General features: G+C 33.9%; 2 protein-coding genes across 2 annotated transcripts; both read left to right on the top strand.

The window, feature by feature from the left end:
* The first annotated feature begins 515 nt into the window (after positions 1-515).
* On the top strand, positions 516-2,748 carry Osi9 (DUF1676 domain-containing protein Osi9). Its single transcript, XM_018549238.1, has 3 exons — positions 516-843; positions 1,440-1,612; positions 1,842-2,748. The coding sequence occupies exons 1-3, from the start codon at positions 584-586 to the stop codon at positions 2,162-2,164; spliced, it is 756 nt and encodes a 251-aa protein (XP_018404740.1). The 5' UTR covers positions 516-583; the 3' UTR covers positions 2,165-2,748.
* A 1,278-nt stretch (positions 2,749-4,026) lies between these two features.
* Positions 4,027-18,156, top strand: Osi10b (DUF1676 domain-containing protein Osi10b). Its single transcript, XM_018549149.1, has 7 exons — positions 4,027-4,507; positions 5,095-5,478; positions 8,615-8,917; positions 9,154-9,213; positions 9,554-9,768; positions 13,062-13,171; positions 17,337-18,156. The coding sequence occupies exons 1-7, from the start codon at positions 4,027-4,029 to the stop codon at positions 18,154-18,156; spliced, it is 2,373 nt and encodes a 790-aa protein (XP_018404651.1).
* Positions 18,157-19,080: the final 924 nt, after the last annotated feature.

The raw sequence follows: 19,080 nt of genomic DNA, 5'->3' as shown, positions 1-19,080 counted from the left end.
CTCTCTCTCTCTCTCTCTCTCTCTCTCTCTCTCTCTCTCTCTCTCTCTCTCTCTTTCTCCTTTCTTCCTCGTTTTCTTCCTCTCGCGAATGTGCGTCTGTATGCGCAATACGCACACGTACGGGGCGGGTTTGTCGACAGTCACACACCCGTTGTGTACACAAACGACCTAAGTAGGCACACAGGTACACACGGAGAGGAGAACCGGTGGAGAAGGACCGGTGTGGAGGCGCGTCAACGTGAGACGTACACGACACAAACGACCGCCTGGAGGAGAACCAATAGCTCGTATGGGTTGTAACCCGGCAGCAGGCGGGGGCCACCCGGTGGGGGCCATCAAAATTTCAAAAACGTACGCGGGCCCCTTTCGCGACGAGGATAAAAGGCAGCAATCGTGATTCTTTCGGGCAGTATCGATACGATCGCCGTACTCGTTCGAGCGTTCACGTGCGAGAAAAAACAGAATCGAGATCGACGAGAAAGCGCGAGGAAGAGAAGGAGAAGAAGTGAAGACAAGTTTTGAGAAGTTGGAGTAATTGATTCGATTCGGTGTTTCCTTCGCCCTGTCTGGAAGATCCATCAAGATGTTCAAATTCGCGGTAGTCGGCGCACTCTTCGTGGTATCCACTCTCGCTGCACCGGCGACACAGGATGCGGGGACGGCACCGCCACCCTCGATCCTCGAGGAAGCTCTCGACGTGTACGCTTCCTGTTCCGGGGAATCGAGTATTGCGGTGTGTCTCAAGATGAAGGCTCTGCGTTACGTCGACCGTGCCGCTCGCTCGGCCGACATCGAGATCATTGACGGATTCAAGATTGTACAGACTGAAGACGCCAAAAATAGGTAAGCAATCGCGGGGATGTACTGGAGGAGACGAGATAGTGATCGGTACATAACCGACCATCAAATCATATGCTGGTCGACATTGAATGAAACTGGACCGTGAAAAAAAAAAGGAACCAGGTGATTGAATCGTATAATAAACACATGAATTATTTTACATTTAACATGTATTCTTTGCTTTTGGCTAAAGTGCATGAATTTATTTATATAACATAAGCTAAACAAAAAACTATCACTATTTGACTATTGTGCTTAATTATTTCGTAATATTCGACAATTTTTAGACACAAGTTTGCTTTAAGTATAATTATAAAGAGTATAAATTCTAAAGAAGAGAAAAGAGACGAAAAGTGAAAAAAAAAACTCGTAAATTTATATTATTAATAAATTATTTAGAGAATTAATTTTTTACTCTTTCACTTAATTACTGTTGTAATCGATAAATATATGTGTATAAATTGAATGCCACTTGATTCTATTTGACTGTACAATGTCCAGTAAAATTAGCACAGAAAGTTGTTAACGAAGTTTAAGATAGCTCGATACGTATGATATGTATATGCGCAAATATAATGAATGCATTTTTGTCTTTTCAGCCGAGCTGACAACGCAAGGTCTCTTAATGACATTGAAAGTACTTTACCCGTTGAGACCGAAGCCAAGGAAGCTGCAATTGATCAGGCCATCGTCGACAGAGCCGCCAAATTCTTATCCACGCATACTGTTGAGTTGAGCCTTCCCGAAGACGTTTCCCGCTCTTTTGATGAAGGTAACATTAAATTTTATTAATTTTTTTCTATTTAAGAGAAGAAGAAAAAGAGAAAGAAAAGAGAATGTTCTTAAAGTTCTATCTCACACTGTATACTTTTTAGACAGTAAAATACGTCGCTCGTATATTTGAAACTTTAAGATATAAATGAAAAGAGTTTGGATACGCTCATAAATTATAACCTGTCAATGATAGATTGAAGAGCTTGTATTTCGAAATTATGTTTCAGCTCGTGGCAAGAAGAAGAAAATCGTTAAATCCCTGTTACCCATCCTTCTTCTCCTGAAACTGAAAGCTGCCGCTCTTATCCCTATTGCCCTTGGTGCGTTGGCTTTGATAGCTTTCAAAGCCCTTATCGTCGGCAAGATCGCTCTCATCATCAGCTTGATCATCGGTCTGCAAAAACTCCTTGCTTACAAGAGCCAGAGTTACGAGGTCGTCGCTCACCCCGTTCATGATTATGGACACGAAGTGCACCACGACCATCACGGCTGGGCGAGATCATCGGTTGCTTCTGATCTCGCATACAAGGCGTACAAACCTTCCGAATAGCTCAAAGTTATACACAATTCCTTTCCCTTCTAATTTTCTATCTACATTCGCCAAAGTGATCGTCCCTAATCCATCGATCACCTGAGGGTGACGTGACTTAACTTCTCAGGGATCCGTGGACAAGCTCAGCTCGACAACAAAGACGTTTATCTTACGATACACCAACGACTATACCGAACGCAATTCTATATGGACAGGCAAAGGACTGTTAGATACGGACGGTTACTGGATTTTGCGTGAACTGGATTTAACGGTACGGTGACTCGACTACTCCGACGACAGTGCCGTAATTGACAATCAATAAGGATACTACGCGATAGTTGTGGTTCGATACATACGTTACGGCAAATCTACGACGAAGCTTATCACTTTACCGACATCAACAGAATACTGTGCTTAGAGATTATGAGAATCTCGAAAGACTCTTAAATAGTGGAATCCTGTCAGTACAAGTCGTGTCCCCTCAATCATACCCGTGCGGTATCCTTTCAGAATCCTCCGTATCTATTGCATGCGGAACGACTCGTAGTCAGTACTCGCACGGGATCATCAGATTTAATCCAATGATTATTTATATATCGATCACCCCGTTTTGGGATCATCATGTAACTTATCATATTATTTATAAATAAATTGTAATTTTTATATAATATTTGAAATTGACTCAATTTTAATTTTTTCCAAATATTTCTCTTCCATTATCATGTAAATATCCTTTACCACAAAAAATACAAATTCTATCTAATATAAGACTGTATTGATATAAGAATTTTCTAAAAGTACCATATAATACAATAGCGATAAACTATAAGATATGTAGAAACAGAATCGTAAGGTTCGTAACATATTCTCATAAGATTTGTAAGAACTTGTAAGTACTTATACTTTTATACAATATTTTTACAGACAGCTTCTTACTAGCCATAAGATTTACAAGAAATCATTGATATCAACGAATAATCATATGTCTTACGAAACAAACGCATAAAATTAGGATACTAGTTATAAGTTCCTACAAGAACAAGTTACAAGTCTTATGATTCTGCTTACAATTGACCCATAATATACATAACTTTACGACAGAGTTAAAAATAATTTTGAAGTAGTGACTTGTCGAAAATTAATAAAAATAATAATATGCTAAAAAAGATTTTAAAATACGTTGCGAAAATACGTCAAAAACTTAACCCAATAGTTTAAATGTTTTGGTGGATGATTATCTTTAGATCTCGTATGTTCCAGATTTACGCAAATTTGGCAATTATATCCGCGCTACTTGCGTTCCCAATTTTCCTTGCTCAGCCATCAAGTCTGTCCTATCAATTTGAAGATGTAACGATCTTTCCGACACTCCATTCTTTGACCAGAGGAAATTACCCTTCTCAGTGCATCCGGTGTATCGACCAAGCTTTGTGCGCGCAAAATACAAACGAAGTATACTTTCGCTACTTATAAAATCTTCCGAGTGAAACCAATTGTTCTGTCGTGTGTGAACGCCCCCTTGTCGCCTATATAGGTAGGTGATCGTAGGAACAGCATGAACAGTATTTTACGGGAACTTCATTACTCTACATCTCGACTGTATAATAGGATTTTCTTTTACAATCTCAAAAATTAAAGAAACAAAATTATGATAGTTCGAAGATGTGAAAAGCATTCTAAAAGTTCAAGTTCATTAAGTGTCTGTTATCCTGTAGTGTGGACTATTTTTTGTGCCTTTGAATACATTTAAATAAAACGGCTGTGCAAAAGTTTTTATAAATTCTTTGTTCGATTTATTTTAATTCTTATCAATTCCTTATCTAATGTTTAATTTTATCTAAATACGTTTATACGACGCGCGAGAGATCGGTGACCTAAAGATGAAAAGCAAACTCCGTTATTTAAGTCTGCTCGTTCTCGTGTCTACGAGTTTTACAGTGATTATGGAGCCCAAGGAGCATATTACTTTAGACGATGGACATTCTTATAGCTTCAACGAAGTTCTCGGTTCATGTCTTACCAAGAATGAACATGGTACATTCGAATGTGTAAATCGTGGCATTTTAAGTACCTTGCAGTCATTAAACGACAAGGATTGTTTGGAGTTTGGAAAGATGCGACTTGACAGAGCGGAGGGCTACGGTAGAGATCTTCTGGATTTGGATTACGATCCGAAAGATTTCGGAAATGTTATAAAGGCAGCTGCCAGACTGATGGAACGCCGCAATGTCAAGTGGAATTTGGATAATATATATCCGGGATTACAGATGCGTATCGGACCAATGCTAAACGGAAACGGAATATTGGAATTTGTTCTTAACGAACGAGTTCCTTCGTACGGCGATAGGCAGACTGGTACAGGTAAGCTATAATATCTATTCTGGAAAATTAAGCATTTCAAATTTGATTATTTTCAAGCTTGATATCATATCTTTTACTATTTACAATTTAGAAACAACGTTAAGAAGAATTTGTTTAACATACATATACATACAGTATAATCGTTGCTCTGCTGTAAAATCTACATTTTTATATTTTGCATAAAGATAAAGCAAAACTTTTTGTTTAAATATGGAAACGTTTCTACATAAAATTCTTGTTAATATTGTAAATTTTATAAGTATTCTTTATGTACATGTGTTTTGTTAATAAATTATATAAATTATGTAATGTAAGAATTACATGCAACTTCAAATTATTTGTGAAAAAATAATTATATGAAATGAATAAAGAGTTACGAAAAGCTTGTTCTTCAAAAAATTGTACACACTTGTTATTACACGCAGAATTACTCGTGTTATCTTAGCGCGGAATCAAACCTCATGGTGATTCTTGTACTGGTTAAGACGTTATGTCTTCCAACCAGTTTGAAGAACGTCCTCCAGTAGGCAGCACTATCAAGACAACCGGACTGGTTGCAAATTCAAGGTCAATTTCTATCATTTCAGGAAGGCAGTTGACCAGACACATTTTACTGCCTTTTCTGTTGGGTTTCAAATTTAATCTGGCGTCACTAATCCCGCTTATGTTCGGTTTCCTGTTAATCGTGACCAAGAAGGCCCTCTTATTGACGAAGATGGCGTTGTTTCTGATCGGTCTTTTAGGATGGAACACGCTTTCTTCCGGGGCACCTGCTGTACCTCCTTACTCACCGAACGCGTTTAATGGCTTCCACACTTATGGACACGAGACACCGGGTGGTGTATACACCCATTACGATTACCATTACCCGCAACGACCTTATAGACCCTTACAGGACTATAGTCCTTATGATCAACATGTTATTAGAGAAGTTGTCAATGTTTATGACGGAAATAGCGATTCGGGACAAAGTAAACAAAATACGAGAAATTTTGTTTTTGACTCAAAATAGTTGATTGAGATCGTAAGCTTTAAAACATATTAATTAGAAATTTAGATAAATTATCAACATAAAAATCACACATGACCAAAGTTCGATATTTACTTTAGATTTAAAAGAGAGAATTATTTTTCTAAAATTTATTCACATAATTAGTTTATTGATAAAATATAAGAAATATTTTATCAACTTTTATATTATTTAGAGATAAGATTCTTAAAAATTTAGGTCTTAATATTACGCGTTATTTTACAACAATTTTGCAATGCACTATACAAATGTTACAATTATATTATTTCTATATTTTATTATATACATCGGTCATATAATTAAATAGATAACTTTATTAAAAGCTGAATTGAACACTTTAAAATACACACACAATCATTAATAAGTTAAATTAAATTGTTTAAGTATATGAATAAATCAATTAAGTAAAGAAATGCCAAATACAGTCAAAGCTAAATCTGGGTGTATCTGATGATATTTCTTATATGAATGTTTAGATAAATTGTATATTTTCCAGCATAAAATTCAAACTCCGTATTGAAAACATATATATAGTCTTGAAAATACAGTTCTAAATTAAGTTGACGATAATATCACAAATTAAATTAATTGTCATTAATTAATTTAATAATAATAATGACGCTAACGCAAAACACTAAAAAACACTTATTACAAATAATATTACGTCAGTTAGAGTTTAATATAATTTTTTTTAAATATTTTTTTATCAACACTGATACATCTATATTATTCAATTGCGTAATTTGTTCGCAAATAAACATATATTATATATCATATTCGTATTGTTTAGACAAAACGAATAAGTCGCAAGAGAAGAGATATTTTATGCCGATAGAACAACTGCCATTTCTTCGTCTGCATTGTATATAATGTTCTTTATTACAAATTCACTTTCAAGTTCAGTTTCAAGTATCTGTCCATCAGCTAGAATTGTCACTGAGATTCTGACGTTTTCACTTAGCGATTCCATTAGTCTTAGTCCATTATTGCATCGTCCTTTCTTTCGGTCGCCTAACTGTACTAGTTGTCTCTTTCTCCGTCGCTCTTACGTTACTACCATTGGCAAGAATGACGATGATTACATCCGGGAAACGCACATTTGCTTTTCTCTCTCTCTCTCTCTCTCTCCCTATAAAGGAAAATACTATCGTATCTTATTTACGGTCATGCGATTACATATATGACCACGTGCTCATAGCATCCTCTGTCAAGTATAACAACTAAGGTGGGAATGCATTGCACCGGTGTAACAACCGGTAAAGAAAGCTTTTAAACAAGTCTTTGTCCATCATCATTTAATTATTTCCTCTTTTACACATGTTTCTTGTGTGTTACTATTAGTTCATATCGTAGAATAGTGTTAAGAGGCGTATGTATAGCACATTAAGGTTCTCAATTAATTATGAAGATGAAAATACATTTAAAAAATAAACAATATCGATTAGATAACTTTTAATTAAGAATGTTTAGGATAGGTGAATCTCTTGCAGACAAAAAAATGGCATTTACGGAAATAGTTGAGATAGTATCATTCTGTAATAAGAGCGTGAAAAAAAGTTTACGTTTGTATATACGCTTTCTTCATGATAATAATTACTCGTACTATGTCATTAAAGTGACGATGAATGAATGAAGTGGATAATGAATACTTGATCTCGTATAACAATCAATGTGATTGGAATTAATGTGTTAGAATTTATTTAAGATAATGGAGGAACTGTAGTGAACTTGACTACTATAACAAACAGCCTATAGAATTGAAAAAAATAATTGCAAGATTTAAATGCATTAAATGTAGTGGACAGTGTTAATCAAGTTCATTACTGTAATTTCTATAAAATTGTTCAAGTTATTTTCCAAATGTAGCTCGTCACGGATCGTAAACTGTACTAGATTAACAGCATATCAGATGTACAATAATAAGTTTCTCAATTTTCATTAGTTATATATTGTTTTATGTATATAGTTATATATTGTTTTATGTATATAGTTATATATTGTTTTATGTATGTTAAAATTTGATGATTTTATGTCAACTTGAGTAATAATTTAATCATGAAATCCGTAATGTAATTTTTACGCTTATCATACATATGTCTTTTTTCTCCTCGTTCTATTAACATTGTAAAAGAATATTTTTCAGATAAGTACTCTCTTTTTCCAATTTATTATAATACTAACATTTTTTTAACTCTTATAATGTTAAATTATAAGTTTTAAACATAATTGTAATTACATTTTAACAATTATCCTCTTTTTACTAAAATAAGTTGTTTAATTTAAATTATTGAATATTTTATTGAAAGAATACTCGTATATGTATTAAATGCAACAAGATGAGAGAATTTTCCAAAAAATTGTGTACTAAAGCGATTATTTCATGTGTTCAGATATCGAAGTTGAATGTATGTATTATAGTAACAATAACAAAAAATAACTAGCGTTGGAAATACTAAAAACTCATTTCCGCATGACATTATTCTGTAACACGTAAAGTTAGTCATGCATGCAAATTGATGGATAAATCTACAACTGTTTCTACTTCTTGATGCAGAGGTTTGCACTTATAATCACGTTTGGGTGGAGAATATCGTCTGTTTTACCTGCATTCCATTCCTGATGCGTTGTTATTAACTACGATTGGCGCGGCGGAGTTTTAAGGTTCGTTTGATAAGCAGGTCAGAGGGATACTTACTTACGGGGCTGTACGACATTGTTTTGGTTGAGGGGTCTTTCCTTCCGTTGTGTGGCGTTAAACAGCGCGTGGATCAAGTACGGGCGTGTATACCAAGAATCTTAATGCGTTGGTAGGAGAGGCTAATGGGTGCACACTTATATAAGTCACAATGCAACCAGATTCTAACGAGTAGTCCGCAGGATTTATCGAGCTGAGTGGACAGTGTAAACCGTAACAGAGGAGAAGCTGATGATTGTTGTACTAGAGATAGTTAGAAGATACCTAAAGAAAGAGAATCGACGCGTTTGAGTATATTATACTATCGCTCACACCATGGATAAGCGGCATTCAATGATTTGGGTTTTACATTTTCTTTATCTCGCGGTGTTCTGCAATTTAGTGACTGCTAAAAGTGAATATACAAGTCTGTTTGAACGGTGCGCAAACGAAAAAAACACCTTCAATTGTTTCAAACGGCGTGCCTTGGAAATTCTCGACTCGGCTATTCAAGATGATTCTGTATATAAAATCAATGATTATATTTCAATTACCAAAGATCCAACATCTACCGCCAGAAGTTACAACTCGATGAAATCTGAAAATGGCACAGAACTCAGTCTCGATCAAAAATTGGATAATAAGTTTTATGAGTATTTAACATCGAGAAGCGTGAAATTGACAATACCGGGAAATGCTTTTGAAGGTAACAGCACCTTAAGATTATTAATAAATTGTGTTGTCACTAAAAATCTATTTTGTTTTTCTAACTAAATCATTGCAATTATAATTAAAAATTTTTATATAACTGTGATGTTGTTTTACACAAATAAGATATACGATTTGTTTGTTTGGATATTTGGCAAAGAAAAAATACTTTTCAAAGGGAGAAAAAATTTAATAATAATATTTAAATAAATATAATATTTGCAATACTTGCAGGAAGAAAAAAAAAGAATAAGGGTTTCGGATACATAATAGTAGCAGGTGCCGTGTTAGCAGGTAAGTTTTTCCTAAAAAATTAATATTCTATGAAAAAACATATTATTATATATTTAAAAAGAAACAATAATCAACACGAAAATTTCAATTTGTTTACTAAAAAAAATTTAGTTTTTAGATTATACTATCAAACTATATTTTTAAACAATATCAGATAAGAGTAACAAATAAAATTTACCTTTTACTATATTGAAAATGATTTTTGTTTAATTTGTTTTTTATTTTAGTATTTTAAATAAATAAAAAAATTTAAACATACAATTAGAGAGAGAGAGAGAGAGAGAGAGAGAGAAATCGATTCTTCCAATCTTACTTATGGAAGTATAAATTATTTGTTTAGGCATGATGGCGCAATTAGCCTATGGAAAAATTGCTTTCCTTGCTGGCACGGCTTTACTGACGGCGAAAATGGCTTTAGTTTTAAGTGCGATAGTTGGCTTGAAAAAACTAGTGTCAAGCGGAGGAGGTGGTCATGAAGTGATTTATGCTACAGCATCGGAACATCATGGAGGTGGTGGCGGTGGATATGGTGGCTGGCAACGAACAATGGATGTTGTTCCTCCAACCTGAATCATATTCGACACATATATTACAAATTCGAAAGTTTTATGATTTAGTTACCGTGTGTAATATATCTTCTTTGATGTATCTGATAATAAAAATGTAATATTTTTTTAATTTTATTATTTAATTATTTATTTATTTATTTATTTAAATATTTAATTAATAAAAAGATTTTATTGTACATTATTTCTTTTTTTATCCAAAAAATATGCTATTGTAAAGAACAAATAATACATAATATTATTGTTTGATAAATATTTTGGTCTGTATTCACACACATCACACTTTTCTCGACAAATTTAGCATATAGTTTACAATAATATAGAATTTTATAAATAAATGCATGTATTTATCGATAAAAATAAGGTGTAAATATGAATCTCTGGCTCAAATTTTCTATTAGTTTAGAAATTTTACCTTTCATTAACATATTTAATTTATATTAATTAGAAATATAAAATAAAAACATATATATTATATCTTTGTTTAATATATTTAAAAGAGATACTAATTTTTTATTTAATTTATTATTAAGTTGTTATTTAATTTATACTTAATTCTATTATTTCGTATAGATAATATAATATTATTATTAAAATAATATCAATTGTAAAATATCATTAAAATATACTTGATATACGTAATTCTGTGAACATTCTTAATATATAAATAATTGCATAAAAGTTAAAAGTGTGTAGGAAAAATAAGTTAAAATTATAGATTTATATAAACTGTTTAATAATTACATATTGTATATTAAACTTTATGTACTCGTATAATGTATCTAAACATAAGATTTATAAACAATTGTTATAATATATAATTTTAAATGTATATATATCCAAATATGTACAGACAATTTTTTATTATAAGATGTAAATTATAGATCTTTTTTTATTTAGTAGCAATAATAAAAATTTTTATGTGTATAAATAAATAGGCACTTGAGCCAGGCAAGACGTATAAAAGCAAATAAATATTACAAATAACAATATTATATTTCTATTAACAATATTAAATTAACAATATTGTGTTTCTCATATAAAATTAAACAACTTAAAAATTTCGATCTTGCATTAGATCGTTTAAATAAAACCACTCATTAAAACTAACAGTACAAAAAATTTTCAATTTTGATTCAAAAACTTTTTAAATCAAATATAGTATTTAAAAAAAAATACTATATTTATATTTATAAAGTGCATATATTTAAATTAATTGTTTTTCTATTGTTCATTTTTCGAAATATTAAATTTTTTTATAAAATTAGAAAATCTTTATAAATATTTTAACTTATAAATAGATTTATATAAGTAGCTTTACAAATAATTATTATATAAATAATTATTTATTTCCATGACCTATTTATATTAAAATATAAGCTGCCGTCGCTTTCGATGTTCGTAAAGATAATCATTACGGTCATCATTATAATCACTACGATGATCATAATCGACGCTTGAGCTGTGGGTTTGTATGTAGCTGGTATGTGGATGTTTCACTATTTCATAAGAAACTTTTTCAGAATCTGAAAGAAAAATTTTATTAATTAAATCATTTTATATAAATTAATAGTTTGTTATTATGTCATTAAATATTATTATTTTATAAGAGCTAACCTTTCAAGTTTCTATGATCACAAAAATTTACAGAATATACTTAAAATTGAATTATCAAAAAATATTATAAAACATATTACCGTCAAATATAAAAGATATGCTATAAATTCTATTATAAAACCAAAAATGATTTAATTTAAGGTTTATTTTATAAGTTTGCACATATATTCTTTTTCAATACTTTTGTTATGACCATAGAGGCTTGGCTTTAAAATGTACAAACGTGAAATAATAATTTTTTATAAATTGATTTACCTACCACGTACCATTCTTTTTTACAATTGCGGCAATGGCAATTGCTATAGCTACTTTAGCAAGCACTATTGCCTTTCCTGCGAGAGCTGCAACGCCATGTAGTAATCCGTAAACCAGTGCTGCTTTCAAAGCAGCTAACATGTAAAAAACTAGTCTGCCTTTTCCTTTTTTATCTTTTTTTCTTGCAGAAACTGAAATTTAAAATTAATTGATCAATTAATCAAGTATTTAAACTAGCTAATTTAAATAAAAAATTTAATTATATTATATTATTAAATTAATCAAATCATCATTATTATATGAATTGTGATAACTTATTGATAATTTATCGATATGGAATAAAAGTTTTTCCGATTTATCATTTTAATTTAGTTCGTTTTAATTTTAACTTGGGGGTATTATCCATTCGAACTTTATTTGCATTGCATGATACGAGCAAGAAATTATCAAATAATTTTAAACTTTTACTAATTAAATTATGTAATGAAAAAAACAAAGGCATTGATATTTATTATAAATATATATGTTATATGCAAGCAAACACACATTTTTATCTTTAATTCCTTCTTTTCCTTTCACGTATAGAATACCATATTTATGTACATAAAAGAATTATTATTTTTTTGAAAAACAATGTAAAAATGTAATAAATAAATATATAATTTCTGTTTAATTATATTCATTTATTTAATTATTTACTTTCTTAATTATTAGTAGAGACAATCAAATGTCGACTAAAGTCGTGCAAACTTTGTTTTTTCTATCAACTTCTTTTTATCAAAAGAATACTTTCCCGTTCAGAAATTGGGTATTAAATGCAAGAGTCTAGAAATAATAGATAAAATAAAAGTGTATTTTAAAAGATAATTTTGCAAACAAAAAGAGGTAGTTAAAAAATGTTTTTGTTTTATTTAGTATACTCTTAAATATATGTATATAATTTTTAAATTATATGTTCTTATTTAATAGAAAAATTCATCTAACATCTTTTACTTAACATCTTTTTTCTTAATCTAAAATTACTCTAAAAAAATATGAAACATGCTATTACTTCCTTAGTTGCACACATTATGTAACTTGTAGATTTATTTAAAAAAAATCAGCAAGAATTCTCACCTTCACCCACATCATTGATATCATCTAGGAGTTTTTGCCGAGCTTTCCTGTTAGATTGCGTTTGATTCTCGCTATTTGGCGAAGAAGTATCAGCCGATTCATTGGTTTTACACTTGGAGATGTCACCTTCATTGCTAGCACACTCAATCGTACCCGAAACTTTCAATAGATGTTTTCTGTTCACGGGCTCGCAAGAATAAATGGCGATAAAACCGCCTAATACCAGAACCGCGAAGAGTCGCCAAAGCATGTTCGATCAGAACTGACGCTTTGTGAAGATCGTCATATTTATAGGCTCTAGCAATTAGTAATAATGGCGGAGTAAAGTGGTGTTACGACATACAGAGCGTGAATGCATCTATGGTAAAATGCATCATGCGCATAAAATTATTCCAACCGGTGCTGTAGAACCGTACGTTTCTGCACGCACATAGTGGCGTATCCAATATATGTATAGTATACATATCTAGTATACATATAGTACTGTATTTGCCACATTGTTAAATGGAGTGCATGAAGCGCAGTGAGAAGATAAATCTCACCGACGCGTATCATCATTTCGACCTATCAGAAATACAGAATAATGTATTTGTGGAAGTACCTAATGCAAGTTGACTCGTATATTCAGTCGAATTTACGCTCAGTGAGATAGATAGATAAAGAATGAGATATGTAGGAAAAGTAGTAAGATGGGGAGGATGAAATAGATGAAATTTTAAATTTATCGAAATCGAAGGTCAAGCATCAACGAATATGTTGGTCGTACAGCTATTTTCATGCAAGCTTTTGATACAATTTTGACGGACATGTACAATTTACGAACCCGTAATTTGCGAGAAAGGTAATTTATTTAATATCAAATAGACCGATAATAGAAACGTTGTTGAAGAAAGTAGAAAGTGATGTAAAACATACGATTAATTTACGTTTTAGCCATAACTAGTATTTTATTTATCTTACATATATGTATAGATTTTCTATTTTTTCACGTTAATCGTTTAGTTTAAATCAAGATGTCAATTGTTTATAATATACATATAACGTATATTATTTTGAATTTGGAGATTTTTCTCCAATATAACAAATGAATTAAGTTTCCTATTATCAAACGTATGATGATATTATTTGTTAAAAGTTCTCCCATACAGTATTTCAGTCTAAAGTAAATTCTCATCATCTTATGTATGTATTATTTTCAACTACACACATCGGTGGTATATAAAGTGACAGTAAAAATTGTTATATTACACAGTGGAAGAACTGCTCTGATTTTATTATGCACCGCAGCTGTTATTTAAAAAGTTATTAAAATGAATGCGTGAACTGAATTAAGATGATAAGTAGATTGTCAAGTGAATGAAAAAGCTTTCTTTTCACTTGTTACAGCTCCCACGATCCTCGCGCGCCGGAAAGTGGAGAATAAGGCCTAAAAAGCACGATCTTTTTCTTCGACGAGTGTTTTGTATGCCACTGGGCCAATCGAGCATCCTCGATTTACTACTCAGAGTATGCAGGGTTACAGCCTCTGAAGGTTACCAGCTATACGCATCCTAACATGGCACGAAGAATGCAGCTCCTGCACTTTAGTGTTTAATGACGTCTGAAGTTCCTTGTACATATAACCCCAGTGTTAATGTAAGGTATAATTCAAAGAGCCATTATTCTTTCTAAAATATTTTGCAATCTTATTTTATAGATCCTGTTATGTCTGTGCTATGTAAATTTAATATTTCCGCGTATAGCTCTTCCCTGGTTTAATTACACTCATCATGAGCAACTACGCTCGATTATTTGTCGACATGCCGCTTCAGCACATATTTTAAATCAATTCTGGGATATGAATTCTTTCGTTTTACTATTAATTCATACTAATTTTGATGCTTTTGCGAACAAATGTGATCCGATAATGAGCTAAATCAGAACCCTCCGCATGCGTATCGGCGGAACCACCTGTTGCTGATCGTTGACCTGAATCTAATAACAGGCAGAAACGTCCTGTTCTTGTCTAAAATATCTCTCGAGGAAATCGCTCATGACGGTTTAACCTATTGCCTCACTTTTATTATTCCGGAAACCCGTGCGTTCCACACAATAACTGATGTTTCGTATAGGTGAAGCTTTTACTTCGCAAGGCTTTCCTAAATTATCCACTTTTCCCATACCTTATAGTTTGGTTTTAAATCATAAAGTCCAATCCAATGGTAAATGGGTAACCTATTTTAATTTTAATTTTCAATTTTCTTCACAAAGAATAGTATTATTGTGACCCAATGACGCGCCTTGGTGAGTATTCTTTTGGCAAACTTCCGCGAATTAGCCGTTGAGGGATGAATGAGATAATTCATGAGGCATCATTAAGATAAATGTCTCGGCTGAAACGTCCTACTTTTCTACTTTTGCGAACAATCGAAAGTCCGCCGCTTTTGTGACTTGGGACCTAAGCGGTATCAGATAACAAATAATTGAGCCCGACCGCACTGTGCGTAGACTCATCGCGGCGAAATCCATTTCTCGCACCGTTCGTGAGAATGTAACTGCGCGCTCAGAATGTGGCACGGGCCTTAATACAGTTAAACACCGTCTGTGTAGGCCCGTGGCACTGACTATGGGATAATCGCGAAGTAGGTAACAGTATGGAGGATGCATCGTTGGCTGTTGTCGCATTAGAGATGCGCTAACCTCGATCGAGTGTGTCGAGGATGCGCCATGCGCTCAGCTTCACGCTCCTAACAAACCGTGATATACAAGAAGAAAACAGAATACACTGGGCCAGATATTTCCACGTGTGAGTCTGCACACGCCATTAATTCTTTCGAGGCTAAGTGCTACAATTTCGTACACGAAAGGTGCGGATTTTCTTTTATCTTCCATGTGCAGTCTATGGCAATTCCTTAAAAAAAATAAAAGACGTTCGTTCCATAAAATTATAATAATAATTAATAAATTTATAATAATAATTTATATAAAAAATGTAGCTGTCGTGTTGAATTCTAAAATCTTGCTCTTTGTTTTAATTAAATATTTAACTGCATAAAAGGATTATCTATCTAATATCTTTTAGTAGTAATACATAGATATAAAATATTCTAATAACGAATGCGTTAATGTAATAAATGCACTAATCAGTAAATGGAGTGCATATGTGTGTCGAAACATTGCTAGTAATTGAGCTAATTATACGCCATAAGGTTGCAAAACATTCCACATTTATAATGTTCATTCATCTACTGGTAATCTCCATTTCATGGCTATTACACCAAAAATGAACGACAGCTGGTATATATATATATATGGGGGATGCACTGTGTACGTAATCAAAATGCAATTTGTGCAAGAGTGAGGCGCTATGCAGTCATAAGTTGTATTGCGCAATAAAGCAGTATCACATAATGTAATCACAAAGCGCGTTACTGTTTTGTTCGTCTTGCTTTACGTATTTCAGTGTCAATAAATCTGGAACAAAATGAAATCTCTTCTTCAACGTCATACCTCGACCGCTGAAAGAATAGAAATGGTAAAGATAATTTCGTAGATATATTTTACGTTCTTCATATGTATATTAAATGATATGATTTATATCCATATTAATTTATATCCAAATCAACACACTATGGAAAAAGATTTTTAAAAAATGAGAAACGCTTCGCAACGAATGTCGTTGCGTATATAAATACAAAATATCATCCACAATCTATACGGGACATAACATGATGAGAATGATACACCAAAATGCAGGGAAAGTAGATCATCCGTGTCGATAATCCTCGCTCATTCCGCGCTGCAGAAAAATCGTACGATAGGAAGGTTACGGGCTGTCCGTAACCTGGAACCAGTTTCTAGCATCCTCACGTTATGCTAGGGGTCAGCGAGATCACGGTGCCAGATACTCTGCGCCAATGCAGCGAGTCCACGGCGCTCCCCTCTGGTGGTCTCATCTCAACACAGGCTTGCCTCTCCTCCCGCGCAAGATGCGAATCATGATGAGGCCGCACACTAAAATGATGCGGAAGACACACACATAGTACTTCCAAGTACGTAACCGCCACGGCGAAATTTAATGAACGAATCGCGTGGCAGCGAATCGCGTTGAACAGCAGTGTCTCGATCTCGAGACGCGCGAGTGGGTCTCTGTGTCAGGAAGGGTCACATGCTCTTGGCGCGCTACTACTATGAGAATTTTTACCTCGGCCCCGTCCCGCCGCAATGGCAGCTGTCTAGCGAGCTGAAAGAGAAAGAGGAGGATGCAAGGACGAGAGGGGTTCGCGATGGGGAGAAGAAAGAAGAGGATTATCCACTCATACAAGTGAGGTCGTGTCGTCACATGCACCGGCATATCCATCCGTTTATACGAGAGAGATACCTCATCCCCTTCGTGAAGGATGGCAACTCGCTGGTATATATCTGCTCGAAGACTTCGTCCTGATGCCAGTTCTCTCTAGTCGAGGATCATTTAGCTCGTGGGTGCGCGCGCAACTATTCATATATCCGACTTCGAATTTCGAGTCGCGTGTCTCTCGCGTGATTTCGACGATACGAGGTGTCTGTGTGATTCGATCCCAAATTGTCCAGCCAAGCATTTGCGAGTTGGAAAGCCATCCGAGAGTCCAACATGTCGCCGATTATGATTATATCAAAGTGCGTGCTGCTGTTGTTAGTCTGCTGTGCTATTCACGCCGATGAGGACGGCGGATTCCTTGAACGAGGATACCGTGCTCTTTATCGTGTCTACGAGGAGTGCGAACATCGCAATATGGCCGTGTCACCGTGTTTGAAGAAGAAGGCGATCGCTTTCTTCGAGAGACTCGGTCGTATACAGACTTTACCGCTCAGCGACAATCTCGAGCTGGTCCGAGTCGCTTCTGCGACGGATGATAGCTCGAAAAACACGGTTCCCGACCTGGAGAAGACTCTGGCTAGAACTAACGGCGGGGCCATGGACGAAATGCTCAACGATATTCTGTTCGAGCGCGTAGCCACGTTAATGAACAGTTTCAACGTGCAGATCAGTTTACCAAAGACAAATTCTGGCGAATTGAAACGAAGTATTGAGGAGGGTCGTGGGAAAATGAAGAAGATGATGGGCATGATGATGATGGGAATGGCGATGAAACTCGCCGCGTTAGTTCCCATTGCTATGGGAGTGCTCTTCCTGTTGGCAGGCAAAGCTTTGATCATCAGCAAGATCGCTTTAGTCCTGTCGCTGATCATCGGTTTGAAGAAACTACTAAGCCAAAAGCAGGGAGGTCACGATCACGGCGGCTGGCAGCAAGGCGGAGGTGGATGGGACAGAAGTCTGAAGGCAGTCGTAGGCGCACCTGTACCATCAATGACGGAAGCCGATCGCGAATACGCTCAAACTTTAGCTTACAGCGCGCGGCAGGCGCGTTAAACAGTATCCGCAGCAGTAAGAAACAATGGAAAATCTTCAGGTATTGGGAGGAAGCAACGCCTGTATCCAAAGGAGCAAATAATATGCGATTTCAGAGACAGTTCGAAACATCGAAATAGATTCGCTTATTTATGTTTTCAAACAAATTTTATCATTTATAAAACGTCGTATTTATGCGTACTGCATAAGATACGATGAAAAGATGGTAGAGTGTAAAGATGGAATATATCAGTGATATTAATGTTGAAGTAAAAAGAAATATAAACAAAAATGTAAAAAATGCAAAAAAACTAAAGTAGAAAATATATTCGAATGGGCGAGCTGTCTTATTCGGTGTAAATTTTTACATGTCTGATCGCTTTTTGAATGATCATCGATATGATAATAATTCGCATCGTAATTTCTTCTAAATTATAATTGTAAATAACGTAAATACTTAATGCGATGATACAATATATTGTTTTGTTACTATATACATTTGGAGCGAAAAAGTGACCGCGAAGAAGCTATTTTGACAATTTTCTGTAAAGCAAGAATGTATAAGCTGTAAAAATGCTTAGCTGGAGTGTAAATAACTGTCAAAAAATGTAAAAGAAAAAAGTGGTATAACGACAAGTATTTACATTTCAACTGTTAATTGCAATTAAAGTAAACAATCTAACGAAATGTGATAGTGAGAGAGTAATTTTCACGTTCGGAAATTTCTATAACGGTTTGAAGTTTTTGTCGACTATCGAAACGCGATCAATCTCGAGATAAATCAAAATCAAAATAAATGAAAAGATAATAAATCATAAATGAAAGATAAAATCATAATAAATCAAAATAAATGAAAAGATGACAGAGTTCATTCTTTGATTAGCCGAATTTGCAGTCGTTTCTCAGTACACTTGCGATATTTATATTTATTTATTTATTTAGTAC

Source organism: Cyphomyrmex costatus, unplaced genomic scaffold (genome assembly GCF_001594065.2).
Source record: "Cyphomyrmex costatus isolate MS0001 unplaced genomic scaffold, Ccosl1.0 scaffold8, whole genome shotgun sequence".
In the NCBI taxonomy this organism is placed as follows: domain Eukaryota; kingdom Metazoa; phylum Arthropoda; class Insecta; order Hymenoptera; family Formicidae; genus Cyphomyrmex; species Cyphomyrmex costatus.
This window is presented reverse-complemented; position numbering and strand designations above follow the sequence as displayed.

What these genes read in the sequence shown, in the direction of transcription:
- Osi9 (XM_018549238.1), top strand. Translation starts at nt 584, where the DNA reads ATGTTCAAATTCGCGGTAGTCGGCGCACTCTTCGTGGTATCCACTCTC. An exon ending in ACTGAAGACGCCAAAAATAG is followed by an intron (nt 844 to 1,439) that starts GTAAGCAATCGC and finishes TTGTCTTTTCAG; the next exon opens with CCGAGCTGACAACGCAAGGT. An exon ending in TTCCCGCTCTTTTGATGAAG is followed by an intron (nt 1,613 to 1,841) that starts GTAACATTAAAT and finishes ATTATGTTTCAG; the next exon opens with CTCGTGGCAAGAAGAAGAAA.
- Osi10b (XM_018549149.1), top strand. Translation starts at nt 4,027, where the DNA reads ATGAAAAGCAAACTCCGTTATTTAAGTCTGCTCGTTCTCGTGTCTACG. An exon ending in CGATAGGCAGACTGGTACAG is followed by an intron (nt 4,508 to 5,094) that starts GTAAGCTATAAT and finishes CTATCATTTCAG; the next exon opens with GAAGGCAGTTGACCAGACAC. An exon ending in AAATAGCGATTCGGGACAAA is followed by an intron (nt 5,479 to 8,614) that starts GTAAACAAAATA and finishes TCTGCAATTTAG; the next exon opens with TGACTGCTAAAAGTGAATAT.